Below are 25,171 nucleotides of genomic sequence, written 5' to 3'. Positions count from 1 at the left end.
GGTCTTTTGAAAAGTACGCTTTACTGTACAGGAGTAACCAGACCTGGACAGGATCCTGCTTTTAGTTGACTAGATGGCATGCGCAGGAAGCGGTAAGTGCCGAGGGAGGTGTACACCTCACACACATGAAAAGGTATTCTGATCTGTCCCACAACAAGCACACAGGGTCTGACCTAGATTCCCCCCTATCCTGAAAAAAGCTGCTCTGCCAAGTAAGGCAGGGTGGGAAGGGCTGAGCCATGGCGCGTAGCTTTGCCCCATCTCTCTCTCTCTCTGTCTCTCTCTCTCTCTCTCGCTCTCCCAAACATGGGCGGAGTGTAGCGTGGCCTTTTCAAACTCGTGCGGCTGGCAAACAGACTGGCTTTTGGAAGCAAGCAATGCTGTTTTGAACTGCTGCCAAATGAGACAGCCTCTGCCGGCGCAGCTGAAACTTTTTACAGCCTCCCCTCACTTCGACAGGAAGAGACACGGGGCGCAAATTTGTTGGAGAAGGGAAAAAAGAGCAAAATAAATCTTTGTAGCGTCTGCAACTAAGGCACTGCATCAAGGATTTCCTTCTGTGCTTTCACGCTCCCCTACTTTGGCAAGGTGCCACTCGGGAAAAGATGTTTAAAAGAGATGTTTTTTTTTCTCTCTGGGAGGATTGAACGGGGAACGGATGTGCTAGGAAGTTCAGGGAGTTCAGTAAATGAGAAATATGTAAATGCATCAATAACAAAGGAACTGTGACGTCACGCACTGTGCTGCCCAGGACACTGCCTGCAAGCAGACGGGACAAACGTGGACTCATTTGACAAGATGCCATCTGCGTACTATAAAGACTATTCCTGTTTTACATCAGAGCTTTCTGGCACAGGAAGAAGACCCCGCGATGAATGACACGTTGTAGTCACTTCCTCTTTCACGGTAAGGACTTGAGGACCTGACAAACTTCTAGCGTTATGACTCCACTGAAAATCACAATAACTTTCTTGGCACCTATTTGCATAGCGTTTCGCCGCTCTTGACTAAATGACTGCATGCAAAGTACAACTTGGACGAAGATGTCAAACGCAAGGTGAGTCATAACCAACTGAATCAGTCAAGCAAACGAGATTAACCAAGTGTGGTGTCTTTTAAGTCTCTTTGAGGAAGTACCGCACACCGCTCATGTCATGTTTCCCTGATAAAGAAATCCAAAACGCAGGCGGTGGCAGAACAGCCTCTGCATGTGTGTAATGATTAGTGAGGACTATAACTGGAAGGCTCAAACTACCTGGGACAGATGCCAAATGCTGACAAAGGCAATCATTGCATTCACAGGGGCAAGCAAAACCAACTCTTCGTCCTCTCGCGCTTCTTTTGGGAGGGTTATTTATATTCCTCGAGAAACCACCTGAAAGCATTGACTAATTGCCGAAGGTGTCTGTCACATGCCTCGGCTAAAGGGCACGAAAAATCACGTAAGTATTAACCTACTCTGAATCTGGTGCTTTTCTTAAATTATTATTTTCCAGACTGTGTCCAGAATCTGTGAATGGGAATGTGGGGTACAACCTGACCCTCTCACATTCCCATAAAAACAAGTTTTGCGTGCTACTTTATCGCGGGCGGTGATGGACACTTTGTGATTTTTCAGCATGGCAAACCCTCTCTTCTTTTACGTTACTCAAACTTCCTTTCTTTCTCCACCTCCTCTCTACCTCTCTCAGCTTCTGTCTTTCACTTTGCATCCTGTGCCAAAGTGGGCAGGGAGAAAGAGCTTGTGGTGAGGCGGGTGAAACGGAGGCCGCTGTACGTGCTCTTTCTTCAGCCACAACCCCGTGGAAGAGCATGTTTGGTGGTAGCACGTTTCTAGGTCTCTCTCCCCGAGATAGTCGTAGTATGTGCATGAGTCTACTCTTCTCGCCGCCATGACCCTGCCTTGTGTTCTTTGCCGTTGAAGCCTCTAGTCTGCAGGTATTTCATTTTTTTCCCCCTCGCTTTTATATTTTGTAATATCCCATGGATTACTTTTAAAGAAACTCTTTTAAAGCATCATTGTTGATTCTTTTACCCTGCCGCTCGGGCTGTCTTGTTCACTGTTGTCTTCCTCTTGTAAACGTGTCTGCTTCACCCCTGAATCCATGCTTCAGAGTCCGCCATTTCTACTACACTCAACAACTTTCAGACAAATTAATTGTTGGCGTACATTTGATAAATGTTTATATGCTCGATGCTCGATGTCTTTTTGATGATATCTTCAGAAGTTATTTTCACAAATAACTTAGGGCTGTGTTTGTTCAGCATGCACGTTCCTTTCGTTTTTGGGCCGTTTTGTGCATTTGATTTTGGGGGCTGAGTTTGTTTAAGGATTTGAACGCATTCAAACCTCCAAATAAAGTTTGGCTGTTACCTTAATGTTTTTGGAGGGAAATGAACAGAGGAATGTGCTTGGATATGATGCTAGTGTTTTGCGGCCTATAAATTCCCCTTAAGTTGTACATCCCTCAAATTTCTGTACAAAAATTGTCTTTTATTTTTGTTGAGTAGATTATGGTCAGTTTAGTATTTTATATTTCTATAAAAAGAAAGTGCAAGTGAGGACCCAGCCGTGATAGAAATAGTACATTTAGGAAAGCACAAACTTCCTCTAGCATATACAATATGAGAGCATTCAGTCACTTGTTTGGTCATTTATTCAGCAGGTATTCTTTCAAAATTAAATGCAGGCTTGCCCTGTTTGTATTCGACTGCTTTTTTTCTGTCGCGTTTGCATTGCAAATTACACAAATGGCAATAGAAACAGAGTAGAGCTTGTTCGGGAAAGAAAATAATAAAATGCAACAGATAAGAATCTAATTAAATAAAATATTCACTAAATGACATTGGTTATGCATGCAGGCAGGAGTAACTGAACAAATATTACAGACATTCCGCAGAATACAAGAAATGGGGTTTTAATGTAATTTAAGATTAGTTTAAAAGTATTTGATTAAAGATCGCAACATTAGAGAGTGGTTACAATCCATCAACCCAGCTATTATGTTAACATTTTGTGCCTTTTTGTCAAATTCACAGTATGTCCTTTCAAACGGGGTAAACAATCGATGAAGCGCTTTCTTTAGAAAACAAAAGGTGACTATAACTAGTTAGAGCTTAAACAAAATGACACCAAGTGACCACTGAAATTAAAAATGCATTGATTAATATGATTTCAATCGAATTTACTTCTTTAAAAAATTACAAAGAAAAGCTCTCAAGATGGCGTCGATGTGCCACGTGTTTGTGTACTACTGTACTAAGTGTATTTTACTTAAAGGGATTTTTGAGTGACTTAAAGGGATTTTTAATGCAGTCTCTTTGAAATAACAGCAAACTTTTGAAACAAATCCCTATTTAGCAGCAGATCGTCTCTCCACATGCAAACAAAAATGGAAAAGCTGTGAAAAACGGCACAGTTAGGTTGAAATAACACATGATGTGGTGATGTTTGTTGATTTAGTTATACAGTGAGGATTTTTCTCGGATAATGTTCTTTTTTTGAGCTTTATTACTCATCAGCAAAAGGAAGGAGGGCAGGTAATATGCTGCTTTGCAAGATAGAAACCAAAAGACGTGCTAGAGAGGTACAAAAGTTTGCATATACATGTTTATTTTGTTCAGAGACAGAGAGAGATGGCAACAGGAAAAAAGTTGAGCGAGGGAGGGAGGAAAGGAGAGCATTTTCTCCACCCCCTGTTCTCCTCAGATGAACTTATCATGTAGCGTCATATTTTCTCTCTCTCACTCTTTTTTTCCCCCTTTCCCATACAGCCCCGCTCCCTCCTACATTTACTGTAGCTGACAATCAGATGCACTCTGGGCTCCGGCCCCACATTAGCAAACAGGAAGTTTCAAAACAAACACAGTTTAACCCTAGAAATACTAAGATTTCACCGCATACACAATCGGCTTCACAACCTCATGGTAGAATAGATAGAATACAGCACTAGTTTTGTAATCACAGAGTGTTTAAAGTTATATGTTGAAAATTCACTGCAGGTGAGAAAACACTGCAAATGCACAGACACACAGCATGTGCTCGGAGCCTATTAGTTACACAGCCCCAGACGGGGGCAGATATCTAAGTCTAATCTGCAAGGTCTTTGAAGAAACAAGGCAAGGCAGAATCCTTATCGTTGAGTTTCGATGAGTAACAGCAGTCTCTCCAGAGACCGCGTGATAGAGTCAACCAAGGTCAAGCCAAGCCCAACTTCCTGTTTTTTGGAGACCGCTATTTTTGCTTTAAGGGCGTTTCTTTTTGGTGTAGGTTGGTGACAGGAGATCATAAGCAGAATGATTAATGCCTTTTTCAGAGTTACACTTTCTATGGCTTAACTATTTAAGGAAGGAATAACTGAGGAGTAATGTCACAGGTACAGTAACTGGAACAGGAAGAAAAGTGTTGCTAAATGTACTTCAGGGAAATTTTGTACAGTGATTCACACAAATGAAAAATATTGCATGTTTCATGCGAAGAATCTTGTGCAACAGAGACTAAATTGTGAGTGAGAATGCCAGCTGTTCAAACAAAAGATTACAGATGAGATTGCGACAGTTGCTATTAATAGTAAAAATGAAAAACACCTATATCGTATCTCATATTTTCTTCATTCGTGAGACATGCACGAAAGCTAATTTTCAGTTATATGGACGGCAAAGGGATTTTTCAATGGGGAAGCTCCCCTCCTACGTTAAATTATCGCCTCACAACGGCATTGTCTCAAGTTCCGTATTTTCTTTTTTTTTTTTTTTTTATTGTGGCCTCTTACTCTTCCTCTGCCAACATCCCCCACCCTTCAATGCTCTACCCACCACCCTCTTCTCCGTTCATTGAAATTCAGCCTGGCATACAGGCACTGCCCCTTTCTTGGCACCAGACTCAGGGACTCGGCGACAGAAAGGAGGGGAGAAAATTAAAATGAAAACAAGTACCAGTTTCTCAACCGCTGAGCCCATACCAAACAGCCAGCCGGTTTCGGTGGATCTAACGCGAGATTATCGAAAGCCATTTTCGGTGTACGATTTCAGCAAATATCGTAATCACATATGGTCTTGGCAACCATAACGCAGTGGGAGGCGTTCAGCAGGCTAATTGATTTGCCTGTTTACCTCCTGCGATTGGATGGTCACAAGGGCTAACGGCTGTGTCCTTTGATCGCTAGGTAAGATAGAAGGCCTTTTGTTGATCTGATGTGATTTGTTTACCTCTTTTCCCCTCAGACAGGGAAGTAACATGTTCTTTTGAGACTATAAAATGCTCGGTATATGATAACGCCAAGAGGTGGTATGGCATAGGTGAGGCGTATACAAATGCAGGCAATTAAAAATGGCAGCCATTTGTCGGGAAACACAGCAAAGGATTAAGTTGTTGCTGGGAAAATGAGTATCTTTTTAAGGTGAAATGTTTGCTTAATAGCTATTTTGACAAACAGGTTTTGTCGTGAATCACAGGGTGTGAAATTAAACAAAGATATTTTTAACCTTTCATATATAAGAGAAAACCTAGTGAGCTCCCTACATAGGGAGCATTTTAAGCCATCACTGATGTGAAGGCTGTGCCAAAAGGTAAGATATGTTTCTTTAGCCAGAGTGTTTTAAAGCAATGCATGATTTCTTTAAGTAAAAAGCTATCCCAGAATGCATTGCGACCTCAGTGGAACAAAAAAGCTGAATCCAAGATGGTGAGAGAAATGTTGATTATAAAATATGTGACCCTGGACCACAAAAGCAGTCATAAGTGTCAAATTTTGCCAGATAAATAAGGTTTACATTGATGTATGGTTTGTTTGGATAGGACAATATTTGTCCGAGATACAGCTTTTTGTATCTGCAATCTGAGGGTGCAATAAAAATCTAAATATTGAGAAAATCATCTTTAAAGTTGTACAAATGAAGTTCTTAGTAATGCATATTACTTATCAAAGATTAAGTTTTGATATATTTACAGTAGGAAATTTACAAAATATTTCCATGGAACATGATTTTTACTTAATAGCCTAATTATTTTTGGCATAAAAGAAAAATCGATTAAATCGATACGTTTGACCCATACAATGTATTGTTGTTGGCTATTGCTACAAATATATCCGTGCTACTTATGACTGGTTTTGTGGTCCAGGGTCACATATGCTATTATAAAACATGTCTAAATCCATAAAAAAATTACTTAGAAAAGTATTTCACTCAGTATTTGAGTGTGTCCTATGTATTTCAAAGTCTATTTGAGTAGTTTTAGCTTAGCCACATGCTAACAACGAATTTGAGTGAAATCAATGAGTCCAGTCTCAAGTGAACATTTGATGCACAGAGTTTCTGCCTTATGCAGTCTTCCTATGAAGGCAGTAGACTGCAAATCAGTTCACTACGTTTTCAAAAAGACTGTTTACTCTTCAAACCGAAACTGTACACTTGTTTAATTCAGATGAAGATGCTCAATGCTTAAACTGAATGCATGCAGGCTTAACCCAAAGTCAAAGCGTTAACATAAATAACTTAGCACAACAAATCTGCATGCAATACTTCATTGCATTGCAGGCATTAGTGCCCTTATGTTAATAATTCGACATGTTTATTCATTTTAAATCAGCTTTAGCTTATAGCCTACATATGGGAGCCAGATTAATAAACAAATAAGTTAATAACTGTAATGGCATGCATTTTTATCTAAGTCTTCGCAATGTGTTATGTATTTAAGAGGTTAAGAGGCTTGCTGTTTAAAAGTCAAGCATACAGAAAGACTTTAACATTCTAAAATGAATCAATAACCTCAGTTGAATGTCATTATTAAATATAACCTAGTTTTAAAGTCATTTTAGTGTTAAATATTGTCATAAAATGTAGCAAGTGGCATTTCAGTCGGTTAGTGGAAATCCCCTTACAGTACAATATTGAACTGTTAGGATGTGGTGATAATCATACTTGTTGTTTGTGTCATTAGCATTTAGCTTTTGAATATTCTCTTTAAACAGTCCTTTAGTGCAATGTGATTTTGTGTGCTCATTAATGCAAACTGTTTCCTGCAGTCATTGAATGAAGTGTTGACAGATATATCTAACTGATATAGCTATCGCAAGACTATTTAAACATCGCTGCAATTCTATTTTATGGTATCTTATGATTCCATTTTCAGTTCCACCCACGCTACGTCTACACTGAAAGCAACAGATAATCTCTAATACTCTCTTAAATACCCATGTCGTAAAAATCAGGGCATTCCCGTTCTAATTTGCATTAGCATTAGCGTTACATATTTTTAAAAGAGGTCATTTACATATGAAAAAATCTAAGCAGCACTAAAACGGATCTAAATACCTGGCAAAGCACGAAAAGCTCTGGTTAGTCCCCATCAACGCGATTACCGCACATTGGGGAACAGAAGGGCAGACTAGTTCCCTGTGTAATCTAAAAATGATCCAAATGCCACATCTGTCAGACCATATTAGCATATTTTCCTCTTTCACATGTGAGGCATCAAACGCAGTCCTCGACTAAAGAAGCATCTCTAGAATATACTACAAACACCATGGTTAGCACAGCAAAACCATGGTTAGTTCGTGGTTTAACCATGTTTTTTTAGTTTTATTTGTACTGTAGGAACCCTATTGAAAAAAACAGCATATGCTTGTTAGGTAAGTTTTGATACTGGGATGATGGTTTGCGCTGGTTTTTAGCTTGTTTATGTTGGTCCTTAGCTGGTTTGTGCTGCTTGACCATCAAAGGACCAGCATAAACCAGCAAAGCACCAGCTAAAACCAGCATCCCAGCACCAAAACCTACCTAACCAGCATATACTGTTTTTTTTTTTCAACAGGGGAAACCACACTGTAAAAAGTTTTCACCAGATTCAACTTAAAAACAGTTCAGCAGCTGCCTTAAGTTTTTAAGTTAAATCAGCTTAAAACTACAAGTCATTTGGACTTAAGTTTAGCAGCTGCCTTAAAATGTTAAGTTAAACCAACTTAAGTTTTTAAGTTGAATCTGGTGAAAACTTTTTACAGTGCATGGTTAATAAAACATCTAACATGCTAACTGCTACTAAGTTTTTTTCTTTGATTACATCAAAGTAAGACAATTGCATGTCTGTACTGATAGTGCTTGTAAAAATGCACAACCTGATTAATTTCACACCTGCTCTGATAAGAGATAAAGATAGTTAAGCGTGGTTTGTTGCACAGCTTCTGACCTGACCTTCACTGTAAACTTAGCAAATCTAAATTGGCACAGCAAAGTCATGTCATGCCATCTCTCAGCTTCTGTCTGCTCCTTTGTGATCCAGCAGACTGCGTCTAGTGCCAAAACTTTTCAATCAATGCCCCCCCCCCTAAATGGGCCAGAAAGAGCATGTGTATGCTAATTAGCTAAGAGGACTTTTGTATTTTAACAAATTGCTGAAAGTCAGTGTCTGGAAGAGATTTGCATGTTTATTTATGCAAAATAGACATGCTTTACTTCTTAACGTGACACAGTAACTGCTTTTAGTGGCATTTTGCAAATGGTCAAAATTACTGTTGGAAGTAAGAGATGCTGAGAAAAAAAAAACTTGAGTTGCAAAGCAACATTCACCAAATAGGAAAGCTGGATGATAATGAGCTAGAGTGTTGATGTTCAGAAATGTTTAGGTTCATCACGTATGCAGAAGCGGATGAGTTTCTCAGCATATCTGCTAGTTTTGTTGTGTGTGAAAGAACGCTATTGACTCGAGGATGAATCTTTGGCTTTCTCGTGGTTGTACTGATGCCAGGCGTCCTTCAGTGCGTCGAGAGGGAGACCCTTGCTCTTGCAAACAGCCTCTGAGAACAGTGAACGCGTGAATGGGTTTTTCAGGCACACCTCACAGAGGTTGCAAGGAATGCACAGCACTCGCACCCTAAAATGGCCGAAACGACGCCATTTTGTTTTCCCTCTATTTTGCTGTGCGGAATACCAGAATCAGCTTTGTTAAAGCTACAGGAGACAGCTGAGGAAGCCATGTTTTACATCGTCTGTTTACTTCAAAAGCGTAGCTTATGCAATGTTGTCTCGTTGGAATGAGCTCAGTTTTTTGGCAAAACGGGCGCGAATTCCTGGCGAAGGATCAAGACTTTTTTTCTTCATGATCCAATGCCAGCCTCGCTAGAATGAGTGAGTAATTTCTTTGGCTTTCAAAATTAGCGCTTCCCTTTTAGCCTGCATCCTGGTTCAACTCCTCACAGTTCCCCCGGTCTTTTTCGCGTTTGATCGTTTTTCCGACTCAAATAAACACCGCTGACTCGAGACTGGAGAACACACATGCCAAGCTTTCAACAACTAGTTTTTCTGCAACTACGTAGAAATAAGCAGCTCTGTGATCTATGAGAGAGCCCTTCGGATGCTGTGACTATATGACTGAAGTCAAACCGTGGATGTCATGACATACAGTGGCGCCAAATTGGACACTGTGTGCAGCACAAAACAAATGCTGCACAAGGATTTTTCATAATTAACTTCACTTCTCTTCTTTGAAATAACTTTAACTATCTGTGTCAAGCTGATTTTAGTGGATGTATGAATTTGCTTCTCCTTAAGCTCACATATGTGACCCTGGACCACGAAACCAGTCTTAAGTAGCACGGATATATTTGTAGCAATAGCCAACAATACTTTGTATGGGTCAAAATGATCGATTTTTCTTTTATGCCAAAGTAAAGCTCATGTTCCATGAACATACTTTGTAAATTTTCTGCTGTAAATATATCAAAACTGTATTTTTGATTAGTGATATGCATTGCTACGAACTTAGTTTGTTCAACTTTAAAGGTGATTTTCTCATATTTTGATTTTTTGCACCCTCAGATTCCAGATTTTCAAATAGTTGTATCTCAACCAGATATTATCCTATCCTAACAAACCATACATCAATGGAAAGCTCATTTATTCATTCATTTAATCTGAATTTCTCAATTTTGTGGTCCAGGGTCACATATGGTGTCCCAGCAGAATAAGAGGTGTTCACATTAAAATAATCACATAATGCCACTACAACAAAGTCTTCATTTTGAATAGTATTTCATGTTTTCAGACACCTAATTGGATGTTATGTACAATTAAATGGGTTTAAATTTATATTAAATACAATTAATTGAACTTAAAAGTGTTTTTTCTTACTTAGGCAGAACTTAACTACCTTTTCTTTATATGTAATTAAGTGTATGTGACCTAGGACCACGAAACCAGTCATAAGGGTCAGTTTTTTTAATTTTTTTTTTATTGAGATTTATACATCAGCTGAAAGTTTGTTAGGATAGGACAATATTTGGCTGAGATACAACTATTTGAAAATCTGGAATCTGAGGGTGCAAAAACATCGAAATAATGAGAAAATTGTCTTTAAAGTTCTTAGCAATGCAAATTACTAATCAAAAATAAGTTTTGATATATTTACGGTAGGTAATTTACAAAGCATCTTCATGGAACATGATCTTGATGATTTTTGGCATTAAAGAAAAATCGAAAATTTTAAACCAATATGTATTTTTGGCTATTGCTACTTAGGACTGGTTTTGTGGTCCAGGGTAACAAATTAGCATGTAAAAAAACTTCAAGTACACTACATGTAGCGTCACAAGGGTGATTGTACTTCTACATGCTTGCTCAAACTGTTATGTGGAGTTCGTCTACAACAAAGTTTGACTGTATGGTTGTCCTAACCATAGTCTTTCTCTTCGCAGGAATCCCCCGGTCTGCTGTCTGGCTGGTTGACATCTGTTCTGCTGTCCTTGGGGCTGAGGTAGTAGATTGAATAGTTGTGGAGCCCTGCGCTCTCTCACTGAGATAACTATACAATCTACTGTCTTTCCTAAGGCGACAGCCAAATCATCCTCAAACAAGTGTCTGCAAACGTCCTATGAGTCAGAAAGGATATTCGAAATATCAAATGGGTTGGGATTGACGTGTCATGCTGACTTCATACATACGCAAACGTGTCAGGCGATGGGATTGCCCTTTGGTGTCTTGACAGGGTGAGGTAGTAGGTTGTATAGTTTGGTGGGAGGGATCAAACCCTGTTCAGGTGATAACTATACAGTCTATTGCCTTCCTTGTTGTACCAACTTTACGCCCATTAGTGGAAAATCCCAGGAGTTTAAATATTGCTTAAACTCTATGGCCTGTGAACTATGTATGTGAATGCAGAGTATTTATTTCAGCATAAACAGAGCAGGGTAGCACTGTATATGTTGAAAATGCCTTACACTCTTAAAAATAAAGGTGTTTCACGATGCCACGAGAACCTTTTTTGTCTAAATGGTTCCATAAAGAACCTTAAACATCTGAAGAACCTTCCTGTTTCACAAAAGGATCTTTCAGCGAAATAAGGATCTTCAGATTATAAAAAGGTAAGAAAATGCTGGTTCTTTTAAGAACCTTTGGCTGGGTGGTTCTTTGTGAAACCAAAAATGGTTCTTCTATGGCATCGCTGTGAAGAACCTTTTAAAGCACCTTTATTTTTAAAAGTGTATAAACTTACTCATGAACACAAAATTTTGGATTATATACTTGGATTATAAAGCAGCAAAGTAATGGAGCAAACTCCAAAAACATACTTTATTCAGTAAATCTGACTGAATCAAGATGAGTTAAGCAGCTTAAAAAGCTTAAAATTTCAGCAAAGATGCATTTAAATAATCAAAAATGACAGTAAAGACTTTTATAATGTTACCAAAACAATCTGTCATTAATAAATGTTTTTATTATGTATCTGAGAATCCTGAATCATGATTTCCACAATAAATAAACTAGTTTTCACTGAAAAAAATTCTATTATACTCCAAGAATCTTTGTTTTATTTAGAACTAGATGTTTTTTAAAAGTGATTCATGATCATCAGGAATGTTTCTTGAGCATCAAATCAGCATATCAGAAATATTTCTGATCATGTGATCATATGAATCATCTTATGAAGATCATGTGACACTGAAGACTGTAAGTGCTTAAAAGGTTCTTCAGAGCGATGCCATAAAAGAACCATTTTTGGTTCCACTAAGAACCATTCAGTCCAAGGTTCTTTAAGGAACCATCTCTTTCTTACCTTTTTATAATCTGAAGAACCTTCTTCTTTTTGTGTAAAAGAAAGGTTCTTCAGATGTTAAAGGTTCTTTATGGAACCATTTAGACAAAAAAGGTTATTCTATGGCATCGTGAAGCACCTTTATTTTTAAGAGTGTACAGTATACACCTATTCATGAACACTATATTTTGCAGTATAGACTATTATAAAGCAGCAAAGTAATGGAGCAAACTCCCAAAAAACATGCTTTATTCAGTAAATCTGACTGAATCAAGATGAGTTAAGCAGCTTAGAAAGCTTGAAGATGCATTTAAATAATTGAAAATGACAGTAAAGACTTTTATAATGTTAAAATCTGTCATTAATAAATGTTTTTATGCATCTGAGAATCCTGAATCATGATTTCCACAATAAATAAATAAGCAGCACAACTGAAAAAAATTTAGTTGAAGCAATTTTTACACAGAAATTGCTAGTTAATTTCACAATTAATTACAAAAAGGTAAGTAACATTGAATTAATGTGAAATTCTGAAGTACTCCAATAATCTTTGTTTTATTTAGAACTTTGATTTTATGATAATCAGTGATTCATGATAATCAGGAATGTTTTTTTGAGCATCAAATCAGCATATTAGAAATATTTCTGATCATGTGAAGATCATGTGACACTGAAGACTGAAGTACACTCTTAAAAATAAAGGCGCTTCATGCGATGCCATAGAAGAACCATTTTTGGTTCCACAAAGAACCATTCAGTCAAAGGTTCTTTAACGAATTATCTCTTTCCTACCTTTTTAGAATTTGAAAAACCTTCTTTCACCACAAAGAACATTTTGTGAAACAGAAAGGTTCTTCAGATGTTAAAGGTTCTTTATGGAACCATTTAGACAAAAAAGGTTCTTCTATGGCATCGTGAAGCACCTTTATTTTTAAGAGTGTAATGATGTGGAAAATTCAGATTTGATCACAGAAATAAACTACATTTTACAATAGATTCAAATATTCTGGTTTAACTGTGTTTTTAATCAATAAACGTGTCCTTAGGTAGCACATAAGATATTTCTTCCAAAGCTGAAAAAAAAAAACTGACCTCAAGTTTTGAATAATAGTATAGATTGAATGATTTCAAGTTTGTGTTAGCTCACTCAACTAAACATTTGATAGGTTGTGGTCATTCATTAAAGGAAATACTCAGCCAGAAATCACTCTATTTGCTGTACAGAACAGCAGTGTGAATGTGAAAGCACAATACGACTCCTACAGCTGCATGTGTGTGTCTGTATTGTGAAACACTTTACCTAACAAGCCTGAACAACATCCATGCCTCTTCTGCAAGCTTAACATGCTGATCTAGTATTACATATGAAGAGAGAAATCAGATTAAAAGAGATTTACTGAGCTCAGATTTATGGCTTAATCAATATTTTAGCTTTTCTGTTGGCTTGTGATCAAACAGGATTTTCACACATCATAACAGAAAATTCAGTTTCAGTCAGACAATGCATGTGGCCTTGTTCAGTGACTAAAAAATAAATATAGAATGACACAAAATGCATAATACGTTTTGGTTCTGTGAATAAAATACAGTTTTGTTCAACACACTTTTTGTCTTTTTGATTTGATTTTAATGAAGTTGATTTTGAGCAGTTTATACAGTTATCAAGTTAGAGGTAAAACAATGTATGCTATATGTATTATTTTGATGTGCAATCTTTTTCAAATCATATAAAGCAAATTGGGTAACACTTTCGATTATATTTACACATATTCACTCTTAACTAAGAGTTTTATTTCAATAAACTCCTAATTTGCGGCTTATTGATAGTTGGGAGGGTAGACTGAGTACATTTGAGACGTGTACAGTTGAAACACCTTAAATAACTTGCATACATATAAACCCCGAGCCGAGATTTTTGCTCCATACATGTATATTAGTGTTCTCTTTAATCCTGGGAAATTTGAAATGTTTGCGTCTTTCCACTCCAAAGATATCGACAAAAGTATTTTTTGACTTTTTTTTTTTTCCAAGGTGAGATTTTCATTTCACTATGTCCATTCCACAATTAATAGCTTATTATTATTTAACTTAAACTTAACATATATCATTGCAAACATACTCTGTGCTCTAAAAATAGACATATTTTATGACATTGTGCCATGCAAGGTCTTTTTATAATCTAGAGAAACGTGCTAGTATGTCAGTGGGGTAAGGTTTGAGACACAGTGTATCAACATTATGCAAATTATGTTAAAATATTTTAACTGTCTGTTATTAATAGACATGTACAAGTTGGTAAAGTGGGTACAGTTGATACACCCTTTTTAAGTCGCTATGTATACAGTAACAGTTCAATCATATAAAATAAAATACATATCCAAAGGCTGTGTGTGTGTTTATGTACTGGTAATACCTACGTTATGGGGACCAAATGTCCCAACAAGTATAGTAATACCAGTAAATTCACTGTAAAAATTTGTTACCAGTTTCAACTTAAAAACTTGAGTTCAGCAGCCTTAACATTTTAAGTTAAAGCAACTTAAAACGGCAAGTAATTTCAACTAATTTTATTGTTGTAAGTTGAAATAACTTATAGTTTTAAGTTGATTTAACTACAAATTTTAGAGCAGCTGCTGAACTTAGGTTTTTAAGTTGAAACTGGTGAAATCTTTTTACAGTGTTCTAACCTTACAGAAATTTTTAGGTCCCTATAAGGAAACAAGCTTATCATTTATACAGAATGACTGAAAATGTAAAAATGCAGAAAGTTTTGAGGGTAGGTTTAGGGGTAGGGTTATAGAACATACACGTATGTGTCACAGTCTGGCTGGGGTTGAGGAGTGGAGATGGAGCAGGATAACCGGAGTAGATGAATATAAAGAAGTTTATTAAATAAAACACTGCAAATGAATACAAACAAACAAAAACCGGGAGCAAGAAGGAGCACATGAAACATAAGTAACATTAACGACGGACAGCTGGGAGTGATCAGACACAGACTTAAATACACAGAAACGGGGGCGTGGTAACAAACAAGATGACGAGGGGGAAATACAAATATGGGCATGAACAAACCAAATGGAAACAAAACTAGAGGGGAAGACAAGGACTAAACCATTTACATAAGAAACATGGGGGAAAAACACTTGGAAAACAGAACAGAACAGGACAAAACACAGACATAATCCTGACAGTATGTACATTGTTATAATTACTGTTATGTTTACATTTGTACTGTTTGCCATATCTTTTCTAGTGTTAAATATGTGTTTCTATTTTGTTTAAATGAATCTGAATTAAATAAAGCAAATAAATACATCTGAATGAAAAAAAAAATTGTTGCAACTGTAATTTTGTAATTTTTTACACTTGCAATAAATGGTTAGCCAGCTTTAGAGCATTAAGAATGGGTGTCTCAACTGTACCATGGTATTGTTTCAACTGTACACCATATGGGTACATTTGAGACAAAAATGCACCTTATGTCTCTAAGCTAATTGTGGAAAATATCCAGTTAATAACCAGTTTCAACTTAAAAACTTAAGTTCAACAGCTGCCTTAAAATTTTAAGTTAAATTAACTTCAAAGTACACATCATTTTAACTAGTTTTATTGTCGTGAGTTGAAATTACTTGTAGTTTTAAGTTGATTTAACTTAAAATTTTAAGGCAGCTGCTAAACTTAGGTTTTTAAGTTGAATCTGGTGAAAACTTTTTACAGTGTATGGCTATGATCAATTAATGATATTTTAGTACACGAACAAAATAAATATCTTTCATACCACTTCATTTCAACATAGTTTTTGTGTAGTGATGAAAAAAGCAGAAAGTGTCTGTACTCTACACTCATAAAAATAAAGGTGCTTTAAAAGGTTCTTCACAGCGATGCCATAGAAGAACCATTTTTGGTTCCACAAAGAACCATTCAGTTAAAGGTTCTTTAAAGAACCATCTCTTTCTTATTTTTTTATAATATGAAGAATTTGTGAATCCTTTTGTGAAACAGAAAGGTTCTTCAGATGTTAAAGGTTCTTTATGGAACCATTTAGACAAAAAAGGTTCTTCTATGGCATCGTGAAGCACCTTTATTTTTAAGAGTGTACCCTAGTTGTCAAGTTTAGGAAGGGTCGGGTTAATATGTGTTAATATGTGCCTAATAAGTGATAATAAACAGATTAAATAAACTAGTTAATAGTGAGAATTAGTCCTTAAAATAAAGTGTTACCACAAATGGTATAAACAGGTAGTATTTAGGCATGTAGTTTAAGGAGCTTCTGCATAGAGGATCAATTTATAAATTATGATTATGATTTTATGAGTTAAAATTATATTTGCCAATACTTGTGAGAGGATACTTTGATATAGTAAATATCTTGAGTTTTGTATGACTAGCTAGTCTGGAAACAAAGTAAGTTACACACTAATTATGACTGAAATTTTGAGTATATAATACGTCTAAATATATGGCATTTCTTGCAGAACACAGTATATACATAATACAGTTTATACAACAATGGCATGTTAATACTGTACTGTGAAGCTTATTCAAGTAAAACTCTTCTATCAACACCCTTTAATAAAGTCAGTCATATACTACATTTGATAGCCTGTCCTCATAAACACACTGAAAAAAAGAAAAAGAAAACAATAAGTAAATTTACTTTTTATTTGGCAGGTTTTTGCACGCACAAGTAAAATTTAAGTATGAAATTAAGTAAAATCTACTTAACTAATTTAAGTAAAATTAGCAAAGGAAATAAGTAAATTTAACGCGCAGTTAGAGTTTGATGAGTAATTTCTACTTAATTATTTTAAGTTTACTCTGCAGTCCTCAAAGTAAACTTAAACTTTACTCAAACATCATAGCACTAAAAAAAATGGCATTAAAGCATGTGGTTCACTTACAAACATGTACGTAAGCAAGTAGACAGCTCATTGTTTTTAAGGTTATATGTTGACTCAATGTAGTTACTAACCAACTGAACATAGAGACCTCAATACTTGGCACATGATACACTGTAAAAAACTATTTGTTGAGTCAACTTAAAAAAATAAGTTACCAGGCTGCCTTCAAATTTTAAGTTTAGCCAACTCAAAAGAGTTTAGTCAACTTGAAATGTTAAGTTGTACTAAGTGACATCTTAGATATTTGAGTGGATTCAACTTCAAATTTTAGGGCAGCAGGGTAACAAATTATTTTAAGTTGACTCAACAAATTGTGTTTTTTTGTTTTTTACAGTGTAGACTGGGATCATTTAGAGCCCTTTGAAACTGCATTTAAACTGCATTTTGGAAGTTCAAACTTTGGGGCACCATAGAAGTCCATTATATGGAGAAAAATCCTGAAATGTTTTCCTCAAGAAACATAATTTCTTTACGACTGAAGAAAGAAAGACATGAACATCTTGGATGACAAGGGATGACAGCCAAATACTAGTAATATTCTTGCTAATAACCGTAGTTAATAGTGAGAAATGGACACTAAAGTGTTACCAATGTTCTTATTAACCCTCCTTAAGTATTTAAAGTGAGATGGATATATAAAAAAGCATACTTTGTAAGGTAAGACTATACATTTTGATGTTAAATTCACTGTACAGTATACTAATTAAATTACAGAAAAAAAGAATAATCAACTTTTTTTTTACTTTTTCAAGCGAAAAGTAAATAAATTACAGTTACTTAGTACTTAGTAACAAATTACTTAGTAAGTAGAACGGTCTTATATCTAGCGAAACGATGCGTCATTTTCTAAACAAATTAACAATTTATGTATTTTTAACCTTAAATGCTCATCATGTCTCGTCTCTGCAATGCACATGCGTAGTCTGTGTAATCCGAGTCAATATAGTAAGGGTATGTTGAAAATCTCCCATCTTGTTTTTTTTTCTTCAACTTCAAAATCGTCTTACATTGCTGTTTACCTTTTGTAAAGTGAGTTTGATCTTCTTTGCATGTTCACTTTTTAAACACTGGTTCAGTATTTCTGCAGCGATGTAGAGCAATTTTAAGTTGAAGGAAAACAAGATGGGAGTTTTTCGACATACCCTAACGGTCTTGAACCTGGAAAAAGAGTTTATGCAGACATAGACAAGACAAAAAAAGTTAGAAATGTCAGTTTGTTTCAAAAAATGGCAGATCGTTTCCCTAGATAACACCCTTCTTCCTCGGCTGGGATTGTTTAGAGCCCTTTGAAGCTGCATTTATACTGCTTTTTGGAAGTTCAAACTCGGGGGCACCATAGAAGTCCATTATATGGAGAGAAATCCTGCAATGTTTTCCTCAAGAAACTGGACCTTAATCTAAAGGGTGACCAGAATAATTTCTGTAGTTATCTATTATTTATTTGAAAGATTTAAAAGAACCGTTTCATGTCTATCCTTGTATCATTAACTTGTCGAGGTTGATATAGGGTTTAGAAAGTAATTAGTAATAAGTAATTGAATACTTTTTGGAGAGAGTAATTTGTAAAGTACAAAATAATCACACTGTTGAAGATGAAATAAGCACCCTCTTTCTTCACGATGCAATAGAAGAACCATTTTGTTTAAATGGTTCCACAAAGAACCTTGAACATCTGAAGAACCTTTCTGTTTCACAAAAGGTTCTTTGTGGTGAAAGAAGGATCTTCAGATTTTAAAAAGGCAAGAAAGAGATGGTTCTTTAAAGAACCTTTGACTGAATGGTTCTTTGTGGAACCAAAAATGGTTCTTCTATGGCATCGCTCTGAAGGACCTTTTAAAGCACCATTATTTTTTAAAGTGTGTCTAGTAATTAATTACTGTTTTGAGTAACTTACCCAACACTGTGCCCTAAATTTGTGCCTTAGTTTTCTTTACTCTGAGTATGAGCTGCATATTCCCACTATATCATGAACCATAAAAGCCTGACGTATCAATTATGATTCGAGTTTTCCGACTACTATTTCACATCTCAGGCTTTAAAGAGTGTTATTTATTCATTTTTTTTAACTAAAAATAAAAGTCTTAAATATAAAGGTGCTTCACGATGCCATAGAAGAACCTTTTCTGTCTAAATGGTTCCATAAAGAACCTTTAACATCTGAAGAACCTTTCCATTTACAAAAGTTCTTTATGCGAAAGAAGGTTCTTCAGATTATAAAAAGATGTTTCTTTAAAGAACCTTCGACTAAATGGTTCTCTGTGGAACCAAAAATGGACCCAAGAACCCATTAAAGCACCTTTATTTTTAAAAGTGTATAGCATGTCTGCTCTTTCTCAGTTTTCAGCTTCTTTGTCAAAGCTTATGACGCCCTCTAGTGGTCATGCAGCTTCAGGGCTCCTGAAGACTGAAGCTTTTCAGTGGCATTGTTGGATATTGTAGGATATTATGATTTTAGTTTATCTGCCTGGATCATGTGCCAGTGTTGGAAGGTAATGTAGTTTGACGGCCAGTATTCGTTTCTCCAGGCTGGGATCTCCACGAGGAACTTGAGTAGTCTTGTCCTCTCCAGCACAGTACATACCGTCTCCATATTTCCAGGTAAGCCTCTCTTATCTTTGTGATACGGAGGGCGTAGACCACAGGGTTCACGGCTGAGTTGGCGTGAGAGAGGAGTATTCCTGTGTAGAAAGCGATTTGGGGGACGCCTTGAGGACCCATTGAAAGCAATACACAATTCATGAGATGCAAAGGCATCCAACACGCTGCAAACAGCAGGAGAACCAGAGCCAGAGAACGTGCCAGCCTCTTCTCCTTGATTAGAAAAGCCCTCAGTTTAGATTCAACAGGCGTTGAAGTCTGATCTTCTCTCCGAAGCCGTTTGCGTAGACTGTAGAAGACCAGAGCGTAGAGAAGAGTCATGGCTGCTAATGGGAGTAGGATGCAGCCTAGGTAGTTGAAGTAGACCATATAGGGCAGAGAGATGACGGCTAGGAAGGTGCAGTTGATATGGGAAGAGTTAAGGAGTAGGGAGGACTGGGAATCGCCGTTATGCCAACCAAAGAGAGGGGTGAAGCCAAGCAGACAAGATATCAACCAACAGAGGACCACTGCAGTAAAGGAACGCTGCTCTGTGGCGATCTCTTTATACCTGCAATCACAGCACATGTTGACTGTTAATTCGGTTGGCGTGAGAAAGCCTGAACGCTACTCTTTCTAGAGCTTTCAAGCTAGAGCCACCAAACCCAGCCCAGCTCTTGGTGTGCTATGTCTTTTCAGACTGATCCGACTTATACTTTTCATGAAACTGAAGATTAAAAATCATAAAAATCCCATAGACTTTCATTGACGGAATGTTCAAATGAGCCAACACTATTCAAACTCCAACTGTCAAAATTCAAATTTAAACTCACAGAATTCCCTGAGACTATCTAAACTTCCCTACTATGTACTATTTCTAATCCATTCAAATTTATATTCTAATATTTCTAATCTATTTAACAATCTAGACAAGCCTATCAACTACAATCATGCTAGTAACTTGCTAATAATGCTAGTAACATGTTAATCATGCTAGAAACATGCTAGTAACTTCTCAGTCATGTTAATGACATGTAAATAATGTGCTAATTATGCTAGAAACATGTTAGCAACTTGCTAATCATGCTAGCAACATGCTAGTAGCTTGCTAATCATGCTAGAAACATGCTAGAAACTTGCTAATCATGCTAGAAACATGCTAGCAACCTGCTAGTCAGGCTAGAAACTTGTTAGAAACACGTTAGCAGCTTGTTAATCATGCTAGAAACATGCTAGTAACTTGTCAGTCATGATAATGTCATGCTAGTAGCTTGCTCATCATGCTAGAGACATGCTAGTAACATGTCAATCATGTTAATGACATGTATATAACTCGCTAATCATGCTAGAAACATGTTAACAACTTGTTAATTATGCTAGCAACATGCTAGAAACTTACTAATCATGCTAGAAACGTACTAATGGTGCTAGAAACATGCTAAAAACGTACTAATCATGCTAGAAACATGCTAGCAACTTGCTAGTCAGGCTAGAAACATATTAGAAACATGTTAACAACTTGCTAATCATGCTAGCAACATGCTAGTAGGTTGCTAATCATGCTAGAAACATGCTAGAAACTTGTTAATAATGCTAGAAACATGTTATTAACTTGATAATAATATCAGAAACATATTAGAAATGTGCTAGCAACTTGTTAGTCAGCTTAGAAACATGCTAGAAACTTGCTAATCATGCTGGAAACATGGTAGCAACCTGCTAGTCAGGCTAGAAACTTGTTAAAACATGTTAGCAACTTGCTAATCATGCTAGAAACATGCTAGTAACTTGTCAGTCATGTTAATGTCATGGTAGTAGCTTGCTCATCATGCTAGAAACATGCTAGTAACTTGTCAGTCATGTTAATGACATGTATATAACGCGCTAATCATGCTAGAAACATGTTAACAACTTGATAATCATGCTAGAAACATTCTAACAACTTGTTAATAATATTAGAAACATATAAATGTGCTAGCAACTTATTAGTCAGCCTAGAAACATGCTAGCAACTTGTTAATGATATTAGAAACATATTAGAAATGTGCTAGCAACTTGCTAGTCAGCCTAGAAACATGTTAGCAACTTGCTAATCATGTTAGAAACATACCAATGACATGCCAGTAACTTGCTAATCATGCTGGAAACATGCTAGCAACTTGATAATCATACTAGCAACTTGCTAGTCAGCCTAGAAACATGCTAGCAACTTGCTAATCATGTTAGAAACATGCTAGCAACTTGCTAATAATGATAGAAACATGCTATCAACTTGCTAATCATGTTAGCAACTTGCTAATGACATGCTAATAATGCAAGTACAATGTTAATTATGCTAGAAACATGCTAGCAACATGCTAACAACTTGCTAACCATGCTAGAAACTTGCTAATCATGCTAGAAACATACTAAACATGCTAGAAAAATGTTAGAATCATGCTAACTACATTCTAATCATGCTAGCAACATGCTAATCATCTAATCTATCTATAGAAAGTTCAAAACTTTAAGATTTTACAGCTGCTTTAACTTTCAAGCTAGGCTTTCTCAAGCCAACCTAAAGTTTGTCATGACAAACTTATTTATCTAGTTGTTAATGTAAGAACTAACACAATTTTAAAGAGAGTACTTAATAGGAAAATACTATACTATACTATAATATAATATATAATATAATATTACAGTTCTATAATATAATATAATGAACTGAATGTAATGTTTTCAGCCACTTAACAGGATAGTTCACCCAAAAATGAAAATTACCCCATGATTTACTCATCCTCGGTGTATATGACTTTCTTCTTTCAGACAAACACAATTGGAGTTACATAAAAAAAAAAAAATGTCTACTGTTTTCCAAGCTTTATAATGGCAGTGAATGGGCATTGAGATTTCGAAGTAGAATAAAGTACATAAATTCATCATAAAAAGTGCTCCAAGTAAGTGCTCTAAAAATACATATCTATATTTAAAACTTTATAAACTATAATCTCTAGCATCTGCTAACTGTTGTACAGTACACGATGTGTGAGAACAAAGTTTTGTTTAGTCTGAAAGAAGAAAGTCATATACACCTAGGATGGCTTGAGGATGAGTAAATCATGGGGTCATTTTTATTTTTGGGTGAACTACGCCACATAGTTTATCTATTTGTGTCAATAGATTTTAATTACAATGCATATTTTTAAAGGCTGTTTTCTCAAAATGACACTGAGCCATAAAAGTTTTTACTGTGGGATTTGTTCATATGCAATTTGTTTAATTTAATTTTTTTTTTTTTTTTTTTTTTATGACACACTCCCCAGGCCCGATGCCTGATTATATGATTTGGTTTGCTGATTATTATGTGTTTCTCATTAAGCTGTGGATGTGGGAAAAGCAACTGTTAAATGTCAGTTGGGAATACACTCAACAAGTGGCATATTGTTCGGATAAATGCAGTAAGTGTAAGCACTATTTATAGAGCATAAAGGGCCAATAAAAACAGGACATGAAGTCCAAAAGACCACTGGGTTACACTTTACAATAACAGTACATGAATAATAATGTACTAACATCTAAATGAAATATTACACTATTATGAGTTAGCGATGTATTGTATCCTGCATGTAAAAGCTAATATTAGTTCTTGATTAGTACATGCTTAAAGGAGTAGTTCACTTCCAGAACAAAAATGTACGGATAATGTACTCACCCACTTGTCATCCAAGATGTTCATGTCTTTCTTTCTTTAGTCATAAAGAAATGGTGTTTTTTGAGAAAAACATTTCAGGATTTCTCTCCATACAATGGACTTCTATGGTGCCCCCGAGTTTGAACTTCCAAAATGCAGCTTCAAAGGGATCTAAACGATCACAGCCGAGGAAGAAGGGTCTTATCTAGCGAAACGATGGGTTATTTTCTGAAAACATTTACAACTTATATACAATAACCTCAAAAGCTTGTCTTGCCGAGCTAGATAAGACGAGCATTTGAGGTTAAAAAGTATATAAATTGTAATTTTTTTTTTTAGAAAATAACCAATAGTTTTGCTAGATAAGACCCCTCTTCCTCGGCTGTGATCGTTTAGAGCCCTTTCACTGCAAAAAATGCTTTTCCTACTTAATTTTTAGATATTTTGGCAGGAAACAAGACAAAAAAAAATCTATTAAATCAAGAAGGATTTTCTAAACGTGTAAAAATTTTAAATTAAGTGTGTTTTTGCTTGAAACAAGCAAAATAATCTGCCAATGGGGTAAGAAAAATTATCTTGTTTTCTGTTTGAAATTTAAAAAAAAAAATCTTACCCCATTGGTAGATTATTTTGCTTGTTCCAAGCTAAAAATCACTTAATTTTGGCTTGTTTTTTTCTGAAAACAAGAAAATAATTTTTACCTGTCTAGAAAATCCATCTTGATTTAAGAATTCTCAGATATTTTGGCTGGAAACAAGACAAAAAAATCTAAGTAAGAAAAGCATTTTTTGCAGTGTTGAAGCTGCATTTTGGAAGTCCAAACTCGGGGGCACCATAAAAGTCCATTACAGTATATGGAGAGAAATCCTGAAATGATTTACTCAAAAAACAATTTCCTTACGACTGAGGAAAGAAAGACATGAACATCTTGGATGACAAGGGGGCGAGTACATTATCTGTACATTTTTGTTCTGAAAGTGAACAACTCCTTTAAGCAACTCATCAGTTCATATTAATGTAATATATATTTCAGGAATTATGCCTGAAACAATTTTCATTCAGAAATTGCTAGCAAATGCCTCAGAATTATTTTGAATAGATTAGAATATTCATGGCCACATCAGTATTTCTCTAACGTAAATGTAAATTCTAATTTTAAAAGTAATTACAAAGAAACAGCAAGTAACACTGAAATTTTAAAGTAAAAAACTGAAATAGTATTTTTTGAAAGATCATACCTGAGAGGTATTGAGACCCGCAGATATCTGTCCACAGCAATAGCCAGAAGAGACAGCACAGATGCTTGGGTCAGCACCAAAACCACACAGCTGACCGCCAGACAGGCCTGAAACGGGATCTCCACCCACCCATCTACCAGCACAGCCAGGGGCACTGCCACCGCCCCCACCAGGAAATCAGCCACAGCCAGAGACGCCACGAAACAGAAGGTAGGCTGACGGAAGGTCCGCCTCAAACACACGGCCCAAACCACCAGCACGTTCCCCAGGCAGCATGCCATGGCGATGACGAGCTCCAGAGAGGTGTAGATCAGCCAGGCCATGAGGAGAAACCAATACGAGGAACGTAAGCAAACAGAACACAGTGTCAGTCGAGATGGAAAATCTGAAGATGGGTATGAAGGAGCCTGTGACCATCTGCTGTGCTCTCCTCCACACACGCACACACACACCCCTGGTCTTCAGTATGCATCTCTGGGGGTCTAATTTCCACTCATAAGTCTTCTGAATAGACAATATTATTCATGGTCACATCTGTATTTCATCAACTAATTCCATTTGCAGGCGGACAGAATAATGATGTTAAATTCCAAGTCACAATCAAAATGATGGAAAACTTGCTGCTCATATTAGGTCTAGCACACGGACAACCACACAGGTGCTTGAAAGACATCTACAGCTGCTACAGTGCTAGCGTAAAGCCTACTGTACTGCCTACTGCTTTTTTTACTTTATTTTACTTTTTTTCAAATAG

General features: G+C 36.3%; 1 protein-coding gene across 1 annotated transcript; it reads right to left on the bottom strand.

Moving 5' to 3' along the window:
* Positions 1-19,398: 19,398 nt before the first annotated feature.
* On the bottom strand, positions 19,399-24,740 carry LOC141291498 (adenosine receptor A1). The gene is made up of 2 exons (XM_073823656.1): positions 24,418-24,740; positions 19,399-20,077 (listed from the first exon to the last, which is right to left on the bottom strand). The coding sequence occupies exons 1-2, from the start codon at positions 24,738-24,740 to the stop codon at positions 19,399-19,401; spliced, it is 1,002 nt and encodes a 333-aa protein (XP_073679757.1).
* Positions 24,741-25,171: the final 431 nt, after the last annotated feature.

Source organism: Garra rufa, chromosome 18, assembly GCF_049309525.1.
Source record: "Garra rufa chromosome 18, GarRuf1.0, whole genome shotgun sequence".
Taxonomy (NCBI): Eukaryota; Metazoa; Chordata; class Actinopteri; order Cypriniformes; family Cyprinidae; genus Garra; species Garra rufa.
Note: the sequence above shows the minus strand (reverse complement) of the source record. Positions and strands in the feature narration are given on the sequence as shown.

Bases quoted from the DNA above. Each gene is read 5' to 3' on its own strand.
- LOC141291498 (XM_073823656.1), bottom strand. From the start codon at position 24,740: ATGGCCTGGCTGATCTACACCTCTCTGGAGCTCGTCATCGCCATGGCA. The intron at 20,078-24,417 runs GTATGATCTTTC...CTGTGATTGCAG, and splicing joins CGGGTCTCAATACCTCTCAG to GTATAAAGAGATCGCCACAG.